The sequence below is a fragment of the Saccoglossus kowalevskii genome, chromosome 14, assembly GCF_978046115.1.
Source record: "Saccoglossus kowalevskii chromosome 14, keSacKowa6.1, whole genome shotgun sequence".
NCBI classification, from domain to species: Eukaryota; Metazoa; Hemichordata; class Enteropneusta; family Harrimaniidae; genus Saccoglossus; species Saccoglossus kowalevskii.
In genome coordinates this window covers 14,480,068-14,502,943 of record NC_140654.1, presented here as the reverse complement: position 1 = coordinate 14,502,943, position 22,876 = coordinate 14,480,068, and the positions used below count along the sequence as shown (strand labels likewise).

Here is a 22,876-nt window from a genome sequence, read left to right as displayed (position 1 = left end):
GTGTTATCAAACTCCAATCCAGTTGTTGATCATGATGGGACGGAAGCTAAGTTGTTCAATTTGACGACAAAAGTCATACTTCCTGACTGTGTAGTAGATTACATACTTGAGTTGAATCACGTGGAGAAAATGTTGTTGAAGAAACAGTGGTTTTTAAATCGGTCATCAAGAACTGTAATGACCTTACAAAACAGTTTGTTAAAGCAATATATAGGAAGTAGCACGGATATATATTTCATGACTACAGTGTTCCGTATTTTCTGAAAGATGCAACAACAAAGCTACGTACAAAAGGAATGTCGAAACAGCAGCCATGTTACAACGTAGATGACACAAGTCATATAAGGAAATTTGGCACTTGAATTATATTAACAAAATCAAAGTAATATAACATGCTTTTGAAAAAGATCTATACAACAAGATATTAAGGTAAAGGAATGTGCAATAACTGCACAAGAGATGAATTCCATATGTCCAATTTCAAGATGGACAATGTAACAAAATGACTGATTTGCAATAAAATGTGTATGTAATTTTATCATACAGCAAGTGGTTTTAGTATGGATGAAATCCAGTGGTATTACATTGGTACACAAAAACCTACTAAAATTAACCACAAATGTTCAATGATGGCTGGTTGATTAAACTTATTTAGTGTCATACCTAGATATGATAGCCATATTGAATATTTGAGGCCATTTTTAATTATGCAGCCATCTTGAATTATTTTTGTCCATGTGTATTGACCAAAAATTATCATAAAATTGTGAAACATGGATTATTTCAAAGTAATATGCAAAACAAATATGAAATATTGAAGAAAATATGGTTTTCATACCAAGATGGCCGCCGAAAATGTAAACCATATATTTTTAATGTTGCTTTTTACTAATATAAAATTGGTTTACACTATTCTCAAAAAAATGTGCAAGGATGTGCACTATATATCAACAAATGTAACAGCGTGCTTTTAAAGAATATTTTATTTTATTTTGTTTTTGTGAATTGAACATTAATATTAACACATTAACATTGATCGTGGCGGGCTGCCTTGGATGAGTATCAGTACATTTATTTAGTACAGTTAAAATGATACATGGTAAACGGGCTATCGTGTATCGATTTTTATTTCTTTTTGAAGCATGCAGAAAAACCACCATTCATTATGCAGATAACATTCATAGAATTATTACTAAATTGGTATACATTGGACCTATTCTATTTCCATTAAATTGTTGTAAATTGTTTAATTGAAAACTTGTGAGCAATTTTCCAAGTAAATACATTATTTGAGATTGTGATAAGAAATACTAAATGCAATGTGTTTTCAACTTCCATATATATAATTATGCACAAACAGAATGCCATGATATATATCTCTTTTGATATATGCATATAGAATATTAACGCTATTATACCTATTATTGCTAATTATGTGAAAGCATTATAATTACCAGTAAATTTAATGACGTTATTGCTGCAGAGTATTTGCAATAATGTATTTCATTATTGAGAATCAAAGACACGTACCAAGAATATGAATAAAATTTTGTTTTCGGAAACAAAGTGAAGAGAAGCTATGGGGTAACACGTATTTAACACTAAACTTACCATTGATTAAAATGGTCTATTTCCAATAGCGGATTTCAATATTTAAATCAGACAACTTTGTAAGAATGTTGTGTCTGTTCTATAGTCCGTGATTAGTTCCCTCACAGAGTTGAGCGTCAAAGACGTTGTTCCCTGCTTCCGTTATTGAATATATATATTTATATGTTCATGTCTATAAAAACTACTCGTAGGCAATGTTGTCGCAGCAGATTGCAAGTCAGTGGTGATCAGTGAGCGACATTGGTCACCACACTGCACGCTGGTTCGAACAAATGTGAACATATAATATCACAGTGCGACGGCCTATAAGTCAAAGCGCTTTCGTTCGAGGCGCTCCATCTCGTACGTGTACTTCTCGCTCCTTGACTAACACTGTTGAGATGGTGGCCTCTTAACTGGGTCATCCGAATGTGTCGATGAGTAAAGCTTAGCCCGGGGTTATTTATTCTATCAAATGTAATAAACAAAGTGGGGGTAGGTCAACAGAACCCGAGTATAGATATGTAAAATTGTTTTCTTTTTGAAATTACTTATATTTCCTCAGCGGCGACAGTACTGGGTCACAGTGTATATACACAAATGAAAGTATTACTAATACCAGGTGTATGTTTTACGGTCACATTAAAATCACAGGTTTTTTTTTTCTCTGGTAGAATGTTTGACACACTCAGACTTTCCAGCCAGGTTTGGTCGCTCTCTACGCCTTTTGTCTATAATCTAAGACTGCTCGGACGATTTTTGTATACAATGTACTGTTTATTACCGAGCTTTCACTCCGCTCCACTATAATGTTAATCCACACCACACACTAGTCACATTTTCAATAGTTTGAAGTGCATTTAATATTTGATGGATTTTAAATTTTGCGTATTTAGTGATTAGGAAAGGGCTACATTCTTTGTGGACGTTATTTGTATTATAACTGCAGCAAATTCACTGGTATTGATAACGCTACAAAAATAATTCTCCGCCAACCCATAATAAACTCAGGCACACTTTATGTATTGTCCAATATTGCGTCTATTATTGTTCAATTACATTCATCTAAATATTGCTAAAACGAAAGGGATGGGTGACCGAGTGATATATTCTCTAGCACACATATAAATAACGACATTTCTTATGTCCATGTGTTTTCCATTATCCGTAATGTGGTGTCCATAGATAAATGTGAACTACTTAATACAAGTGTCGCCAGTAATAAAACGATAACACCGATAATTCAAATCATTGCGTGTAGTCGTACATTAGTATCAGGAATCACCAGGCACCATTACTTCTTCATTCTTATATTAAAAAAAAAGCATATTAAACTTGTTGAGGCGTTTGGTCCGACTTCAAATTATGCACTACATAGGCATGCCACTGCACAAAAATACATGCAATATGAGGGAGATATTTCTTCAGTATGTACATGAAGATTTTTTCGTTATTACAAGGATACCTCAAAGTATGCACGAAGTATGCATATTTTGAGGTATCCTCGTAATAACCGTGTTGTTATACACCTTTTCTTTCCAAGGATACATAATTGAAATGCCGAAATCCAATATCAAAATCAGCGAACTTCTTTTTTTGGAGTCCGGTCAAACCCTGATGGCAGCCATGTTTGCTTTTTATTATAAGAGGACGCTTACTCGGTCGGATGAAAATACCCCGTTATGACGTTACGGTGACAGATGTATAATAATATATAATAATATTATCAATTATAATGTACAAAAAATATCATATCATGCAACCCATGTCGTTTGGCTCATTTTAGATATTTTTTTTTTTAAATTAGTGCTTTTCCGTTCAATGAAATATAATTTATAATAACTATGAAACAATATCAATTGTCCAAATGTGTTATTTGTAGAGCATCTAAAATGTGTATACAAAACAGATGTGCAACTAGGTCAAAATATCTAAAATGTTAAGATATATCTTCAATCTTATAATATATGATCTACTGTCATATCCCTTCTATGTTTTTGCTCGTATTTGTTGACTTTAAATTTCGATTTATATTGTTAGTACCAATAATAAAACATATATTTACCCCAGTCTCGGACAATATCCCGTTTTAATGCATTGGTCAATAATATTATTTTCGGGTCATTAAAACGGAATATTGACCTCTACTTTATTATTTATTTTTAACATTTTCTAACAATACAAAACGTAAATAAACAATTTACTATGAGACAAAACATTTCAACTCATTTTGCAAATCACTGCTTTTGTAAACACTGGCCCTCATGAACTCACCTTTTTTTTTATTTCTGACATTGGTGATGCTGTTTTGTTTAATGAAGTTCCTGAAATACAGACGACAACAATATATAATTGTGGTGTGTGAATTTGCCCATGGTAAGTTTGTGTTTCCATTTGGGATTGTAATTTCAAGCTCTGCTAACAGCAGAATTCATGTACAATAACCAAATACATTAAAATATGTTGTTTTCTTAGAAGTGGAAAGATTATTCTGGCTATACTTACTCGAAACAGTGTTCTATTAAACAACGTGCTAACTATAACAAACATCAGTGTACAAATAAAAATATGTGTATTGTCCAATGGTTCTATGGACAATACATGCTCTGATTTGATGTTTGAACAATTGTGCGGGGTAAATCACGTACATTATTTAATAGTGTCGTCATTGAAATTTACCTTGTGTAGTTGCTTCAGTACCAGTATGCATTTCTACTAAAGAGATTACCGGTGTTGTAGATTTACCTATACCGACATAAACAATATTAGGTTGAATTGCATAAATAACAAAAATAATACGATATACAAGTAGTTTATGATAGTAATCGTTTATATTTGTTTCAAAATAAATAACACAATTCCGACAAATGCCATTATTCGATTCGGTCACTCAGACAGTTCATGGTGATTGGCTTTAGATCTTCCAACATGTTGTAGTTATTTTAAATATTAAAACACTTATTATATATTACTCGTGTATGATAACGTTATTAAATATTAGTTATGATTGAATTGCAAGAATGCATTTCTTACTACAAGTTTTACGAGGAAGTCCAACGTCACAGTATTCCAATCGCATATCACGTTTCGTCGTATAGCACCACACCGCAACATCCCTGTCAGGATTTCGACAGTAGTTGTGCTCTCCAAGGCCAGCGTTAGGAAAATTTGTCGGCGTTCTCGAGTGATAATGAGGTGTTTGAACTGTCCATGCGGCACATGTTAATCCACTTTTTGTTATATTTTTAAAACCGCGGTAATCGCTTCCATCAGCCTTTTCATAACACTCTGCTGTGTCTGAAATACACGTGGGTATTGAATATATATGTTTATGAACAGATGATAAAGTGCAAAAAAAAAAAAAAATCATGTATATTTACCGAATGGATGACCATCACCTCGGAATGCCAGCACAAAAACTAGGACAAGTAAAGCAATAGCTAGACCAATGTTAGCTACACAAATTGATATGACTAACACATTGGTAGATTTTTCCTATTGTGAAAAAAAATAATAAACATACAATTACTTAAATCGGTATTCAAGAATTTACAATATTTAATCCGAAAAAAAACTTGATAAGTATACCATCAGAATCTGTTGTTGTAAACGGGCATGCGTTTAATTACAACTGAATCACAGAAGTATGCCCTAACATGTAGCGCTGTACAACCAAATGGCCTGGTATAATCAAAGTGTTCTTTACAATTGTGTTGATAGCAAAAACTTCTTATTATCGTTTTTGCATTCATGGGGATCATTTATCCTATCTTATTCACGTGCGCTTTAAACAAATGTATATGTTTGATAGGCTTCGATCATCATTGTTCTGGTAACAGCCGTCAAATGTTTTCAAGAAAACAAACTATTCTGCTACCATAATACAGAAATAATTACTGATTCGATATATAAACATATATTTATTCAGATCACTTGTTTTAGGAGCACAATGGCATTCATGCATTATTATTATTTGCATTTAGTGGCACATTCCATAACCGCACTATTACCAAAGTACTAAAGATCACGTTATATAAAGTACATACATATGAGCTGTAAGTTGGACTTTCTAAGCGCATGCGCATCAATGGCATACTCACGTCTTTCACCATTATTACGACCCCGTGTTACATATAATCTCTCTCTGTTTATTCACGGAGCAGGCGATCGCAATATATGCCGAGAAAAGTCACTGTGTTTTAATTCTCCTGGACAAAAAAAGAACAGCACTATTATTACACTGCTGAGAAAAAACAAAACAAATTATTAATTGTGAGAACAATTTTCAACAACATCAGCCGATAAACCTTATCGATCTTGCCACGATCCCCTTCCCGGTTAAGTCTATTTTTTTTATTCTCTTCAAATTTCATCGCTGCTTACCATGTAATACCAAAATCACGTTCTCTGGATCAACAATTGACGATTGAAATGGATTGGTCATAAGTTTAGAAAATGATTTTATTGCATCACATGCGCACTGGGTTAGGCGATGACCAATGGTAGAGAAGGAAAAGAAGTTATTGGATGGACATTATGGAATGCAGCCAAGCCAGTTGCTAAAGACGGGGTGTACTGTATTTTGAACCTTGCAGCCTCCATAGGCCACAGGGCCAGAAGAAGAAAGAACGATATAATTTTATATTCACAGAATATAAACAAAAAATATTTTCGTTCATTTTGAATGTTTAAATCACGCCTAAGTGCAATTTATTTTGCACAACACAGCAGAAAACTCTCTGTGAGTCAAGATTTTAGGTTTTGTCTGATGTAAAATAGTGCCACAATAATAGATATTTTTAACTACCTATTCAAGTTGTTATGAACAACATTGGATATATTGAATGCGCCTGCTCTGCACAATACTTGACTGACACACATAAATTTGAAATGTTAGACGTGCTTACAATGTCAACATTGACCCTTACACTAGTGACCGTGGGTTATAACATTTGTGTCGAAGGTCAATTGAGGTCGCCCGTCAATTCCTCAGTTTAGCTTGATATTCTCACTTATGGCCTGTGGCGACTTGTGAGAATATCAAACATAACGGGCCTCGTGATAGGATGCGATACTTACTTTTAGCAGCAATAAATTAAATTAATGTGCACAGTTTCTGGTATAATTAACGTATTTTTGATTTTATATCACTAGACGGAATTATTATGTTCCTCGCAGACCAACACCGAAATAAGTACAGCAAATTAACTTACATTATAGTTTGACCTAGAATACTATATCATGGTGATCATTGGTATGTGTTCAATTATGGTTAGTAATACGTAACACGCATGCTCAATTGTATTATTGACTATCAACTATTTTTAGCGCTGATTGAAAAGATAAGAATTATCCGCCATTTTGTTTCAGTTGCGTTCAGAAAAAATATCGCAAATGTGGCAAGGACAATTTCTCATGGTGTAAACTAAAAAATACGTTAAATAATACTGAAAACCATACTCACAATTCTGATTCTCCCGCTCCGACAGGTATGTACATCGACAATATGCCGTACAACTAATAAGACTACAGCTCTAAATCCGTAAGGCGAATAAACGTGTTCGATTCATCGACGTATATAATCGCTTATCTGGATAAAATAAACTGAATCAGAATGTGTGATGCTGTGTTCTTTTCTATTATCAAATGATCATTGTAAAACGCCACACTGTTATCAGTTAATAATGTTGCTCTCCATGTCTATTTCACCAAAGAGCTTAGTATTATAGAGCAATACTGCAGGCACTGGATTAACTTTATCTATTTTATGACATCCTATATTATTTTACGTGGTGAACGCACATAACTAACAAATATATCCTGTTTATTGTTTACACGTGAAGAACTATTGTATCTCATTGTTTAGTATCAGAAGATGTTTTTTCTTATGTGTTCATTATATTATGTTGCCATCAAATAAATAAAATGAAGAAATGATCCCGTTATTCGTAGAGACGACGAAAATATCTGAATTGGTGATGACTACAATTAATGAAATTCTAGTAAAACCAATTAAAATAATTATTACTCTTGACAGTTATTGGTAATGTAGCTGAATATATGTATTTTAAGTTTAGTAATTAATTGTGATGACGTACTATATTTTCTGTGTAGACTATAGTAAAGCGTGAGGTGACACTGCGAGGGCGCTATATGATCATCACATACTGGGTGCATATCTTTCTGCCATATTGAATATATATAGTTTGAATAATTCGTAAAAATATCCCAACAGACTTGCCATCAGTGTAAGCGCTCACACATTACCGGCCAGATTCGGGCTTGTAAATTTGCATACACGTCATACGGTGGGTTGAACAGCCGAGCCACGAATCATAACAATAAACCGGATATCGCACGTACTTGTTATTATTATTATTTATTTCAGACAGAGTCCATATAAAGTAAATTACAGAACAAAAAGAGAAAATGAAATAGAGTTACTGTTTATAATTAAAAAAACAGACATTAGGTTTTTGCTACAAAATCAAAAAATCAAATTATTCCAGTACCACACCAACTGTGAGTTCCAACGTATGTCACTACTATATATTACAGAGACAATGCCATTTGTAGATGTATAAACTCGTTCAGTAAATAAAGATAATAGCTTTCTATTAAGACAAGGGAATGTTTGTACTCTATTAACAACACACATTGTACTGGCACTACAATCATGTGGATATCCAAAAAAATTCCTGAAAGCATTGTTATAGGGAACCCTCATGGCATTAAGCGTAGACTTTCGAAAACAACACCATAATTGACAGCAATAAAAACTAGAACAGTAAGTTTTGAAAAGCAATTGCTTAACCTCATTGCTACAGTTCACACATTTTCGCAACAAGAGATTAGCACGAACACAAAACAAACGTCTCTGGTGATCAATGTCAATATTGTCTTTAAGATCGTGAGTAATTTGTGTTTACTTGTCGCACGCTATGTTACCACGTTGTTGACGCCAACAAAATTGAGTAAAACAACCATCGTTTCTCCGAGAACGCAAGAAATTGTCTGTATTGTGTGCGGTCTTGACATCGCAATATGTAAATTAACAAGCACGACTCTGGCCGGTAATGTGAGGGCGCTTACATTGATGGCAAGTCTGTTTCGCGGTCACATGACTGTCGCGTTTACCACTCGTTTACGCGATTTTTATTTATTTTTCATGATTTTATCATCGGAATCGCAACAGAATGCAAGCAAGTCTAAAAGTACATAGCCATTTGCAGGAACCTTCCATTCACCAATAATTCTGATTTCAATCATTTATTTTATATACCAAACCTCAAGATAGCCGCAGCTCTTATTGACCAGTGTTGTCATTTATTTTATAATTCATCAAGTAATTTTCCTTCTTAACATTGACCGTTGTAGTGATATATTATTACAGAGCGATTCCCATCCCATGCCAACATGTCAATAGAAGAGATAAAAAGAAGTGGAAATCAATAAGATAAGCATGCTACTAAAAAAGTGTATCATAATACCTTTACTGAAGATAAGATAAAATAAGATAAGATAAGATAAGATAAGATAAGATCTCTTCTTACGTGTACGGAATAGATCCACACACGGCCTCTCCCATCTCTTGTCCCGTCACAATATGTTTACTAGTCGTATATTTTGGCCATGCGATGAATAAAATTTTCAGTGTAATATTACTGATTAAAAGTATTTATGTTGATTTCACAAATAAAATGCGTTTTATATTACAATTACTATACCACTGCTGAACTGAGGTGAACATATGGCTTTTTGTCATAATGATAAACTGGTATATCATCGTCAAATAATATATAAAATATAATATGAGGTTATTACGAAGATACCTCAAAGTATGCACGAAGACAGTATAGCGTCAGTATCGACTTCGTAAAATACCGCAAAATTACGGCACGCTGTAACCTATGGCGTTACGGTGACAGATGTATAATAATATATAGTATATAGTATTCACAGTCAAATGCACAGATCAGATTTGCTAATTTGGTTAGGTATATTAATAACATATATCGACTTCTCGTTGGCTACAATGTGTATGCTATTCCAAAATATTTGAGAACCTTCACTAAAAATCTGTGACAAAATCATGCATAAATATTAATTTTAGTGATAATCAATAATAATTTGTAACATGTACATAATAAGCTTGACGATTCAAATTTCAAGTTTACTCAAGTTTACACTGGAGTATTAACATCTATGTGCTTTCATTACAACGAACTGGTGCTACGTTCATAATAACGACGATTCTGTTATTTGAAAAAAAAACTACGATGATGCTCTTAACCTTATTATTATACATCTTTTTTTCCAAGGATACATCATGGGAATGCCGAAATCAAAAATGTTTTAAACAGAATTAGCGAACTTCTTTGTGTGGAGTCTGGCTAAACCCTGGTGGAAGCCACGTTTTTTTTTTATTATTAGAGGAAGCTTACGGGCGTAATCACTCATATTTGGAATTTGAATTTGAAAATACCCCGTAAAACACTGCAAAATTACAATACGCTGTAACTTATGGCGTTACGGTGACAAATGTATCATAATATAAGGTTATTACGAAGATACCTCAAAGTATGCACGAAAACAGTACAGCAGCAGTATCGACCGACGCGCAGTGGAGGTCGATGCGACATCGTACTGTCTGAGTGTATACTTTGAGGTATCTTCGTAATCACCTTATTATTATACTTCTTTTCCTACCAAGGATACATCATGGGAATGCCGAAATCCAAAACGTATAGAACATAATCAGCGAACTTCCTTGTATGGAGTCCGGTCAAACCCTGGTGGCAGCCATGTTTGTTTTTATTATTATAGGACGCTTACGCGCGTAATTATTCCATATTTGGAATTCGCATTTCCTAATATGGTAGTATGAAAATACCCCGTAAAATACCGCAAAATTACGGCACGCTGTAACTTATGGCGTTACGGTGACATATTTATAATAATAGATAATAATGACCAAATCATTTGGTCTTTCCTCAACTGTTTCACTGTTTTTATTCCTCTTTCGTTATTATGACCTTCTTCTCAGTTCAAACAAATCCACTACTATAAACAATCATCACAATATTCACTTTAGGAGTAACAGTATGTAAAATGTCAGTCACCAAGTCATTTGAATGTATCTAGTCGTCAATATTCCATATTACAAAACACACATAAATGTTTTTCATTCAGTTCATGCTTTTTAGAATATGAAACCGGTGGTCAATTTATATACCACAGCTTTCTAATGGGTAACCAACATGACATATTTCCCAACGTATGGCAGGATTTGCCGTATAGCACCATGTTTGTATTTCGGCATCTGGGTTTCGACAATAGTTGTGGTTGCCCAAACCAGTGTCTGGAAAGTTTGACGGAGTCCTTGTATGAGGATGTGGAGTTTGGACTGTCCATTTTTGACAAGTTTCACCGCTGATGGTAGTGTTCACTATTCCACGGTAGTCACTTGCATCTGGTTCTGTATAGCACTCAACTAAAAAAAAAACTATGTCAATGAGAAAGAAAGAACACAAGAAAAAACACGTGCAACATATACCGTACTAATTGATTTATGCTCCATGATAAAAGATGTTTCTTTAATTATTGAATATTTTGGATGTTCAACAATATAACGATATTGACGACATTTGAACATTACGATGTCAATACTGAATGTTGTTTGATTCAATAAACAATGACACAATAAATAAAATATCAACTTTACATTGTGTATGATGTTGAGTAGACGCATAATACAATACTATGCAGGATTAATATTAATAAATTGTTATGTGTTTGAATGTGACGCAATTTGAAGCAGTCCCATTTTTTTACAAACAAATTTGCGACAAAAATAGTGCACTTACCCGGATCGGCTCCAGGCAAATTAGTAAATAATACATCCGATGTGATCATTGTTGTAGCTGTTGTCTCAGTTGTTTCTATTGTGTCAATATATGTTTCCGTTGTTTGAATTGTGACAGTGGTAGCTTCCGTTGTTCCCATAGTGGCACGACTTACTTCCGTTGCTACCATACTGTGAGTAGTTTCTTCCACTGTTTTTATAGTATGAGTAGATGGTCCTGCTGTTTTTATAGTAGTAGTTGCTGTTTCCGTTGTTCCCATAGTGATAAAAGTTGCTTCCGTTGTTCCCATAGTGATATAAGTTGCTTCTGCTGTTTCCTTAGTGTCAGTAGTTGCTTCCAATTTTTCCATAGTATGAGGAGATGCTTCCGTTGTTCCCATAGTAGCAGTTGTTGCTTCTGTTGTTCCCATATTGACAGTAGTTGCTTCCACCGCGTCCAAAAAGATAACAGGTGTTTCCGTTGTTCCCATAGTGATAGTAGTTGCTTCCATGGTTCCAACAATTGCAGACGTGACGTCCGATGTTTCTAGAGTGGGAACAGTTGCGTCTGTGACATTTGTTGCTTCCACTATTTCCATTGTGGTTAATCGTCCCGTTGTTTCCGTTGTGGTAAATAATGCTTTTGCCGTTTTAATTGTGGTAAAAATTGCTTCCGTACTGATTTCCGTGGTGCATGTTGATTCAGTTGGACTCTGCGTTGACATTTCTGGCATTCACACAAAAGAAGTGTGGTTAACTTAAATTGTCATAATTTGTTTATACATTACTATTCATACAATATATAGGCTGGCAATACGTGATTTCATTGAACATATTTCCACAAATTCAAATAGAAATGCAGTAATGTTGTCATAAACCTCCGAATTCCAGTACTGATTTAGGTGAAGAAGAGCCAAAAAGCATAATTATCATTAACGATGAAACATTCTGACTAATATCATCATGATTCTATCAATGATTTTTTCCTCGTGGTGTGGTAGTTCTACTGATGTTACACGCATGAATTGCATAATAAACAAATAAATAAACTCTGTCTTGTTATTTTAGTCGTCGCAATTATATCATTAGAATTATTATGTCATCAACTTACCGAATATTCCCGGTGAAGTGGTACTTTTCGCACCTATACATGAAAATACGAACAATTATTTCTGTCGATTAGCTGTTATAATTAGTGTATTAATATATTTTCCTTATCCATTAAAAAAAAGTTATATCACAAGCCAATGTTTTCAACAGTAATTATTTGTGGCCTGAACCATGTAATAGTATATTCAAAATGTTGTTTTGAATCAACAACTATTTATATAACCACCCAATCTATATCTTACCCTGCGCGGTCGCCGTACAATTTTATTGCAAAATTATCAAATCAACAAAGACCATATCCATTGACTAATGCTGAGAAATACCGACATCCCGTTTTGTTTATTTAATCATTTGAAACAAATATAATGATAAAACGAAAATTTATATTGGAAAAATGGTGTAATCCAATTTTCATTATGTAAAGTCGCGCAATCAACAAATCTTGTAACATTCTAAAACAATTGCGCTATAAATTAGCTTTTTCCTTTCTTTTGTTGATCGTTGATTTAGCTTATATAGTATAAGGTATTTATAAATATACGCCTCCGTTGAACTATATGTTGAAACAAGGATTCACCCGAATATGAAGTAAATGAATATGAGTTTATAAGTGCAATACTTATTACAGTTTTCACTAGGTTCTCCGATATCACAGTAATTCCAGCCATCAGAATGATTTATAAAGCACCAAGCTGTTTTATCTCCGTCAGGATTTCTGCAATAGTTGTGGTCTCCGATGCCTCTGTGTGGTTTGTTTTCTGACATTTGCCAGTCATATTGTTGCTCTTTATCGGTCCATACAGCACACACTTCGCCACTCACTGTCACTTTCACGAAACCACGGTAATCTCTTCCATCGGCCTTCTCATAACACTCTGTTATTGCTGAAATATATACAATTTATATATAATCTCAAATGTATGTGCAGAGATATTATTGAAGGTTATTAACTGTTAATATATATTTACCTAATTTATTTTTCCGGGATACTAGCACTATGATCATGCCCAATATAGCAATGGATAACGCGACAGCAACTACACAAATTGATATTGATGTGAAATGAAACCACTTTTCCTATTGGTAAAACCAGAAAACATGATAAGAATACGCGTCGAGTACTTAGGAATAATTGGATTTGTATGGTATTTTTTTCATTACTCGCTCTAATATCAATGGCTATGATTTTCTGCTATCTTTAAAATGTTGAATGTGTAAAACATAAATATAAAGACCATTCAGGGCCTATATATATGATAATATTACGATGAAAAGTGATTTTATTTCGATCAAAGATGGAGACGGGAAATTAAAGCCAAAGGAATTATCAACATGTCTGTCTGCTTATCTACAGGCTTATCTTTTCTTATACTCATCTAATATATGATGTCATTTATGCTATGTCCTATATTATGAATTGCTCTGATACACATATGTTATAAGAGGTCATTTGTTACATTATTATGGCCCTTATTTATACAGGGCCATTTGTATTATGCTCTTCTATTATACAGAGTCATTTGTGTTTTTCTTTGTTGTACAAGGTAATTTATGCTATGCTTGTATATTATAAATGTTCATTTCTGTCGTGATATGTACTTCGCTATATGAACGCGTACAAGTAGCTTACTCACCTTTACTGTCATTTCGTTGAAGTTGTGTTTCGAAAAACCTGTCAAAAATACACAATATTTGTTTTAAAAATGCCAGCTATTGTTGTTTCACGCCAGATGGGACAATATTCGCTAATATCCTCGGCCACGGCAAATTTGGTGTTTGACATACTGTGTAAAATGTCTTCTGTTAGCATATTCTCTATGCAGCCTGATAACAACGTGCCACGGACTCGTGTGAGCGTTATGCAGAATGATGTGAAAAATACAACATGTAGAAAAATTTTGTAATCTATGAGATTATGTACTTTTTACGTTATTGCTTGCGCTGTGTGTATTTTCGGAAGCATCTCCTGCAATATTCGATTCATTTTATTTAGAAATGATTTGTATTTGGTCATCATGTATTATGTTTGAATACATTGCAGTTGACGTATTTATTACCGTTGAAAACAAATATGTTATATGAAAAACATTCCAGATCCGGTATAATACACACACTAAATAATCTACTGTTTGTTTGATAATATTGTTGGCTTGATTTGAACACTTTCGATCTTAAATACTATACAACTAATAGTCGAGTATAAGCAAATTGATTTCCAAAAAAAAAAAGATTTGCAGACAGTGTTTTATTCATTGTATTGACACACAACAGTGTATGCTAAATATAGCAAAATATTCGCCGCCATTTTTCTAGCTGCAAATATATTTGCAACGATGCCCAAACATGTGAAAGTGCAACAACGAAATGTGTCATCAATATGGTATAGTGTAGTTCCTTTTACATGCTACATTGCTAAATACATGACTCAACACATACTTACTCACTTGAATTTTGCACTCTTAGTTACGGTCACTGAAATCCGACGTCGGCTGTACGAATGTGTTTATCTCAATCTGAATACTAGATGTATTGAAGATATTGAGAATGTATTGAGCGATGAATATATACGACCATGCAGGATGTATATCTGTGTTGTTCATTGTCACATGTGAATCAAACTATCATCCTTGCAAGATAAATTTCTGCTTATATTTTGAAAGAAAGTTGCATAAAAACAGCCATGCAATATACAGTAGTTGTTTGCTTTTCCGCTCGAGTTGTCCGGTTTCACCAACACGCCGCCCAGTTATTCAAAAGTATCGGATTATGTCTATATTTATGACTTGTCATATTGCCAGCAAACACGAATATTATAATTCGTTGTTTTTAAGGTCAAAATTAAGCAATCAAGTAATATTCACAAAAATAAAATATCATGAGTTCAGTAAGCCGAAGTTGTACTCCAATATATGGCTTGTATTATGTTTATTACGACGTTTAAGGTGGACATTCATGATTCCAAAAGCTCGAAATTGTGAGGTTTAAAGGTCAAGCTTTTTTTTCAAGGCTAAATATGTATTACCAAATACGACGACAAATTGTACAATGTACATATGATACACCGGAAAATAGAGGAATTTTATTTACCAATCTCTGAACTCTGAACAGTTTGACCCTATTGTAACCTACTAAAATAATGCGAACATCGAATTACAAATGAATCATTGAGATTATGTCGCATGAATATTTCTTCAGGGTGGACAAGAATCAATCTTGTCGATATGATTACTGTCAACATAATGAAAATATGTTGCTTTGTCACTGATCGGCGTATGTATTAGAAATGTATTCACATACATTTATGGGAAAGTGTAATATAAATATACATGGTATTTTAAATTTGTATGTTAAGGACTAGTACATTCAAAAACATAATGATAGTTTACCTTGTTTATTTATTGTGAAAAAAACCATTTATAGTATTTGAATATCCAATTAAATGTGTCTAAGTTCCTCTCTGCATATATCTGTCAATTTATCGAAGCAACAGGGCAGGCATTTTGACATGCGCCCTATATTGACAGTTTATGGTAAGTCGAACATGATAGTTGTTGCTTCAAATAATGGATGTTTTGTAAAGTATCTGTATTTGTATTTGTATTTTTTGGTTGTGGATTTTAGTTGTGATAGTTTTTTTCCATTATGATTTTAATAATTTGATAGTGTATTTACGAAAATGTGAATTGTTTTGAAATGCAATCAAGTGATAGTTTCTAACCCCCTAAGATCAAAATAGTTTTATTACATTAACACAAAATAACAACTCCATAACGGCTGAGACTGTTTGATTTGGTTAGACCTAATAAATATAATCTCGCTGCATTTTGGCAATTTTTTTTTTTTTTTATTAATTGCATTCTATAACTGATGCTAAATGTTAGGGGTCGAGAATAAATTTGCTCATGACCTGATACACATGACAAATTGCGTTGTAATTTCCCTTGATGGACAAGCCATCTTCGGTTCTACGTTATATTGTTTAATATCGCTTATCAACAGGTGGTAGCTTATGGTATATACCACATACTTATGATAAAAATGACTGATATATAAGTACCTTTTTCCCGGACAAACGTTGTTTTATTACATACATTTATATATATACATCATATGCGATTTTGATAAATATGCACAATTAGGTTGCATGCTGCCATCTATGTTTCAACAGAGTCTATGCTGTGTAATTTTGATTCGTCATACGGGTAACGCCCTCAAAAATGAGCCCGACACTACATATTAAATAGACTAAATTAATTTCAAATTTATTTACTAAACCAGAAGTATAACAATAACGTAGCATGTAAAAGCTCTTACTGAAATCCCAGACATACTGATATTACTATGCATCTCGTCAGGTACGTAGTGAAACTACTATCGTTGCTATCCAAAAAATATTAAAGTTCGACCTCAATTGATCTCTAAGATAATAACTTTTCATAGCATAGATAATTTTGTTATGATAACTTAGTTTAGGTTATATTCTAATGTATTATTATATATAAACTTATGCAAGGTAATATGTGTAAGCCTTCTGGTATAAAATTTCCCAATCACCAACTTTTTAAATGATTCAGTATTCCTAATGTAAGTACATACTTTTTTATACTTTTTTACATACACTATATACACTGTATTTGCTGGAATATTACCATTGTGTCTTATTAATATGTGACGTGTAATTCGCTACGACCATTACGACGTTTGTAAAAAAAAGTCGTTTATATTGTATGGGAAACGTTCTACACAATGACGAGTTGTCATCAACATCGAGTCATCATCTATAAACTTAAATGGAAATTAAGGAAATTACATCATTTACTGACTGATTGATGCAAACCTGCCAAACCAATTGTAATTTTTTAAATTTAATTTTCATCTATAATTTCAAGTGAGAAATGTTGGGTTTATAATTATTTATAAGTGTAGTTGATTTGTTTTGTGGACTCCGGTGTGTCAGAAGAAGAGTATGTGTATAATTCTGAATTAATGACTAAGAATATCAAGGAGAAATGTAAACTACAGGATATTTGTAGCGATTTTTAATGAATGGCAATCAAATCACGATGTATGTCAATGGCTTTATATCTACTTCCTACTAATCTTAATGGCGAAAATTAACAGACAAGTAGCTATATAGTTACCTCATATGAGTGTGCCCATTAGTGTATACTAGTCTACTAATATTATTACTTCTGGTAGCATGCCACATTCATAAGTGTGGGTTTAATAATTAAGACTATATAACTACTTAATAAATACATACATAAAGTAAATAAGACAGTTATAATACAATGTTCTTCTAATACACATCTGCATGTTGATTTTAAAAAGTATTATATGTTACTACGTCGTTACCAATGACTGATTCATAATAATTAGGTTGCTGTCAAACTTACAGGCACAGGAGTTGATGCTGCTAGTGGTGGTGGTGGCGTTGTACAGCCCGCTGTAACGAAATGTTCACCACTTGTTAAAAAATATTTGTGAAAGCAGGTATCGACAGGGCTTCATCAAACTAGAAATCATTAGTGTGATGTGCTCAAATTACTAATAAATGTACCATGTATTGATACCTCCCATCAATATAACTGAGAGCACTTACGGGTAGGTGTTTGGCATAAATAACCACTTTTTCTATGGCAGTAATCATCGTCCCACTGGTAATTTTTATTCTTCCTAAAACAAAAATCATAATTTGATTAGTATTATTGATAATCTTTACCTGCTAATGTCGCAATTATTATACTTCATGATTATGTCACCCAAGTTTCCGCTGTACAGGTAGACATATACAAATATTTTCTTGGGGGTTTCGTACGTAGCAGAGCAGCCGTACGACTCGGAAAATTTAACCCACAAGTGCTTTACGAGGAAACTAAAACTGTTTATCTTTAGCCAGTTACGCGAGACATGTGGTCTGCGCTTTCGAAATCTGTCAGCGAAACGTCAGCGACGCCTAACGAAATCAAAGAGTATTTCACGTAATTCAAAATATAATGAAGGTGTCCAGGTTAGCCAAGATTCAAGCAGTGACATACGAAGCGTCACTGACAGCGCCCAAGTGGCGCTGGATGGTATTTCTAAAAAGAAGACATTCATCAAGCTGAACCTGCTAAAAAATATAAGTACAATATTGAATACAATATTATAGGTACAATAAAGTCTATCCTATCCCCACGAAGACGCCCTTGGAGTGTACAATACGCAGTATAGCGCCACAGTTCATGCTATATTTGGTTTAATACAAATGTACATCAGAACTAATGTGCAATGATTGTAAGAAATATTGTATGAAATCGTATTCGCAATATTTAGGCTTTTAAGGCATTTTTCTTCTGAAGTATTATGTAAAGAACATTTATTGTGCGTGTTAGTATCAAGCTTACATAATCTACTATATTAAAAAAACTGGATCATAATTTCAATTAGAATTTAAAATGAATGCACAGTGTAAAATATTTGGTAGTGTTTTTTTGTATTGTTAAGTTAAGGCGAAAGATTTTTAAAAGCAATATGACTTGTCTATTCGAGTATATTATATATGAGATTATTACATTTTATAGGATAATTTTCAAATCCGAATATAGTATTTATTGAACGTGCATACAATGCTGTTTATGTGACTTCATTGATAAAATGGGACTGTGCACAACTACTGGGCGATATGTGGCTGTGGTGTTCGTCAGGTATATTTAATTTAAGTAAAATTCCCGAAAAGTCAGAATTGTAAAGATATATGTTATGAATCAAACGTTTTGTTTACGCTTCTAGGTCACTGTATTGTTGTTATGAGCATAATTATTTTGAGCAAACGACATATAGTCAACAATGTATCGTAACATTTTGTTTAGATGACAAAATAGTCGATGGTATTTTTTTTTTCTTCATATCAGGTACATTTATTTCAATTTGTTCCCAGTGATAAAATATTATGATAACTAGATTCAATTAATATGTTTATTAATTACACTTCTCACAACTATTTAAATTACACATAGGTGATAGAAAAAGTGTACATATATTTTACCACATTTTCACGCAATCTTGACCATCGGGACTTTTCTTCGTAGCGTTACTCGGTTGATTTTTAGCCCAGTTTGTCCAAACAAAGTCTTCTCCATTCAACCATTCATAGTTTCCTTCCACGTTTCGGTCATGTAGTCCAATCCAATATCCTTTCACATGACCATCAAAATTACCATTATTTAAAAAGTCGCGAATTGCTCTTGACAGCGACCCTTTATTCACTATCGCTAATTCCATATTAAGGCTGATACAATGATCCATAGCGGTTTGCCACGTGACCTTCGCTGAAAATGCGTAATAGGTTTGACATCCTACAGTTATAGACGGGGTACCTAAAATTGAATCATTTTGAATATAAATATAAATATTTACATAATCATGGAGTAAATCAATCATAATCAATTTGTGTTCAACTCAATAAATTTTCCCAATTAATTCTCGATTTGTCAGCGTTGAGGTGTATTTCATTGCACTTACCAGCACATTTTGTGTGTTAAAATAAATGTTTCTTATTAGCAATTATAACTTTCTCGTCATGTGAAAATGCTCATTGGTGCAACATCTATATGTTTTTACCTGGCTCATGTGTCGTGTGTTCTGCATCTGTTGTCGGCATTTGAGAAGTCATTGGATGCTCAGTTGTAGCTAGGGATTTGGAAAAAAAGGGTGTATTTAAGAATATCGTAAAGTAATAACAAAGGCAATACGGCAATGGTATGAACGGACATACGGCACGCGATAAGATACTATAATTTCCGAGGGCATAACATTGCAATCTCATTTTTATAAACGGAATAATATACATTTGTACATAGCACATAACTAGTTAGAAATAACAGTGCGAACTCTCAGGAAAAGGATTTACTGAGTGTGTGATTGATTGTTTGATATGATTGTTTTCTCCCGTATAAGTGATGTAATATTGTGTCATCAAATGGAGTTCTTTTGGTTGCTGATTAAACTAAGTTTTTTTTTTTCAAATTCTTCTTTTTTAATGTGTCATGGAAGCTAACATGTAAATGGTGTGCAGTATTTTTATACTTGACTCGTGTGTTGCAAGCATGGGATAGTTAGGATAGTAAGTCATCTATTTATATTTAACTGATTTGCATTTGAATACGGCAGCTGTCTTCATGCATATTTGTGTCCATTCTACTCGATAATGGCAATTTAAAAAAATACACTTTATCTCATTTATTGTTCATACCTTGCCAAGTTGTAGCAGATTCAGTCGGCATATGCACTGTTTCCGTTGACTGTATTGTTGGTTGCGTCCTGAAAGCTGAAATAACAACATTTTATGAGTCTACTCAAATTTCATGTAGAATTAAGATTTGTGTTGCACACTAGAAGTGATTTGATTTAATTTAATTTGATGTTCTTGCGTCCGGCGAATTATTGTAGATTAATTATGCAGTGTCGTATGTATGTCATTTTGTTCAATATTCATCCAATAAACTTATGCATGTATGTTGCTGGACATTAGTAACATAACCTACATGATATTAATTTTATTGTCTGTTGATTGTCAAATCACTTCAGGGAGAATTTCAAGGAAACGTGTATGTAAATTTTGGATGTTGTATAAAAGTAACACATAATAGAATCGTAATTGTTTTTGCATTGTGCCATCATCTGCGACATCGCGTCATCTGCGTAGAGTCTACTGACAATAACCCTATTGTTATGTGCAAGAATTTTATCTTTGCGTACTTCGAACATCCATTCATACATCAAAAAGAAACTTGCTAGTAGAGGCTTGAATGACTATGAGATTCTGTCAATTTCTGAATTTATCAGATTTATAATTGGAAATTATGATCAGTATGCGAAACAGTGACTACAAATATGCACAAATAGATGCCACAAATTAAATTTATTTAAACAGAGTAGAACAATGCCGATTCGTCTATTAGTCGAGACACAGAATAAATAGCTATATCAAGCTGCAGTCAGCGGTGACGCTGCAGATATCTTGTACTCAAAACGACAAGAAAGGTCAACTATCCCCAGATGAAATACGCATAGTTTGTTCAAGATGATGACAAAGCAGCTGATTCTGATTATAATGATTCTCGATAGTAGTGCTCGTTAATGGTGATAATTAGGAAGACGTTGTCATACATTATGTAAGGCATAGTGATTGTATGTGTATATGATAGTAAAAAGTGAACGCAAGATTAATTTTTTCCATCAACAAGAAATTTACAGTACAAATAACGTTTTAATATACTACAGTAAACATAAAACAAATATTCAAATACAGGCGGCGCGTAATTCACCACAATAATTTTCTATGCCCTATCGTCTCAGACCATGTCTGCGGTCGTTTGTTCTATTATGTATGGTCTCTTACCTGTTGAAGTAGCTTTTCTTGTTGTTAGAATTGGTTCGGTGGATTGAAATTCGCTAGTAGCGGAATGCGTAGTAGTAGCTTTAGATCAAATTAATGTAGTATTATTGAAATAATGTATATAAAATAAATAAAAAAAAATGTATTGAATGTGTTGACAGGTTATTACGAATTACAGGTCTCACACATCAGAGCCATACTTTTTCACATGCATTTTTTTCATATATTACAATCTCGTTATTGTCGAGTTGTATAAGTGTCAGTTGTTGTAAAATATTATGGCAAGTGGCCATGTACTTATATCTGAAATATTGGTTATTAATTGAGATATTTATTAGCAAACATAAATAATATTAGTTTATAGCTTTTATCAATTTGAAATTATATATATTACATATGTCAATGATTCAATTCCCCCAAAAATTGCAGCAGTTTTTCTTGATTTGAAATTCGGATCATATATTACGAAACGTACTTTAAAGTGAGGAATAGATACACCATTTTTTATGAATATAATATGAATCAATATAATATGCAATTAATGTACTGTACTGTATAACGCTCCATGCAAGCAGAAATGAAATATTTCAACTGTGTCGCAAAAATTACATTGTTTAGTAGTGATCTCTGCGGAAGTGGATAGTATTTCCTCGGTGGTCGAGTCGGCTAATGTCGTCATTGGCTGTGTGGTTTCAACTAGATAGAGATAGAATAACACATTATTGGCTCTTTTATGTCTATAACGCTTCCTCGTTGTATTTGTTTCTAGCACATTTCAACTGTTTCGCAAAAAATACCTTGTTCAGTAGAAATGATCTCAGCGGAAGTGGATAGTATTTCCTTGGTGGTCGAGTCGGCTAATGTCGTCACTGGCTGTGTGGTTTCAACTAGATAGAGTGAGAGTAAAACATATTATTCGCCTTTTTATGTCTAGAACACTTTTCCTTAGTATT

General features: G+C 33.4%; 1 protein-coding gene across 1 annotated transcript in view; it reads right to left on the bottom strand.

Moving 5' to 3' along the window:
- Window positions 1-2,607: 2,607 nt before the first annotated feature.
- Window positions 2,608-22,876, bottom strand: part of LOC144343522 (uncharacterized) — a 31,267-nt gene continuing 10,998 nt past the window's right edge. The window contains exons 23-41 of the mRNA XM_085507484.1: window positions 22,721-22,810; window positions 22,533-22,619; window positions 21,927-22,004; window positions 20,778-20,852; window positions 20,147-20,215; window positions 19,572-19,902; window positions 18,147-18,220; window positions 17,922-17,990; window positions 14,179-14,216; window positions 13,513-13,621; window positions 13,171-13,428; window positions 12,546-12,578; window positions 11,457-12,161; window positions 10,826-11,083; window positions 6,637-6,645; window positions 4,624-4,881; window positions 4,270-4,335; window positions 3,865-3,914; window positions 2,608-2,897 (exon numbers count right to left, since the gene is read on the bottom strand). Of these exons, the coding sequence (XP_085363610.1) occupies window positions 2,865-2,897; window positions 3,865-3,914; window positions 4,270-4,335; window positions 4,624-4,881; window positions 6,637-6,645; window positions 10,826-11,083; window positions 11,457-12,161; window positions 12,546-12,578; window positions 13,171-13,428; window positions 13,513-13,621; window positions 14,179-14,216; window positions 17,922-17,990; window positions 18,147-18,220; window positions 19,572-19,902; window positions 20,147-20,215; window positions 20,778-20,852; window positions 21,927-22,004; window positions 22,533-22,619; window positions 22,721-22,810 (2,690 nt within the window). The 3' untranslated portion in view covers window positions 2,608-2,864. The remainder of the gene's footprint in view (window positions 2,898-3,864; window positions 3,915-4,269; window positions 4,336-4,623; window positions 4,882-6,636; window positions 6,646-10,825; window positions 11,084-11,456; window positions 12,162-12,545; window positions 12,579-13,170; window positions 13,429-13,512; window positions 13,622-14,178; window positions 14,217-17,921; window positions 17,991-18,146; window positions 18,221-19,571; window positions 19,903-20,146; window positions 20,216-20,777; window positions 20,853-21,926; window positions 22,005-22,532; window positions 22,620-22,720; window positions 22,811-22,876) is intronic.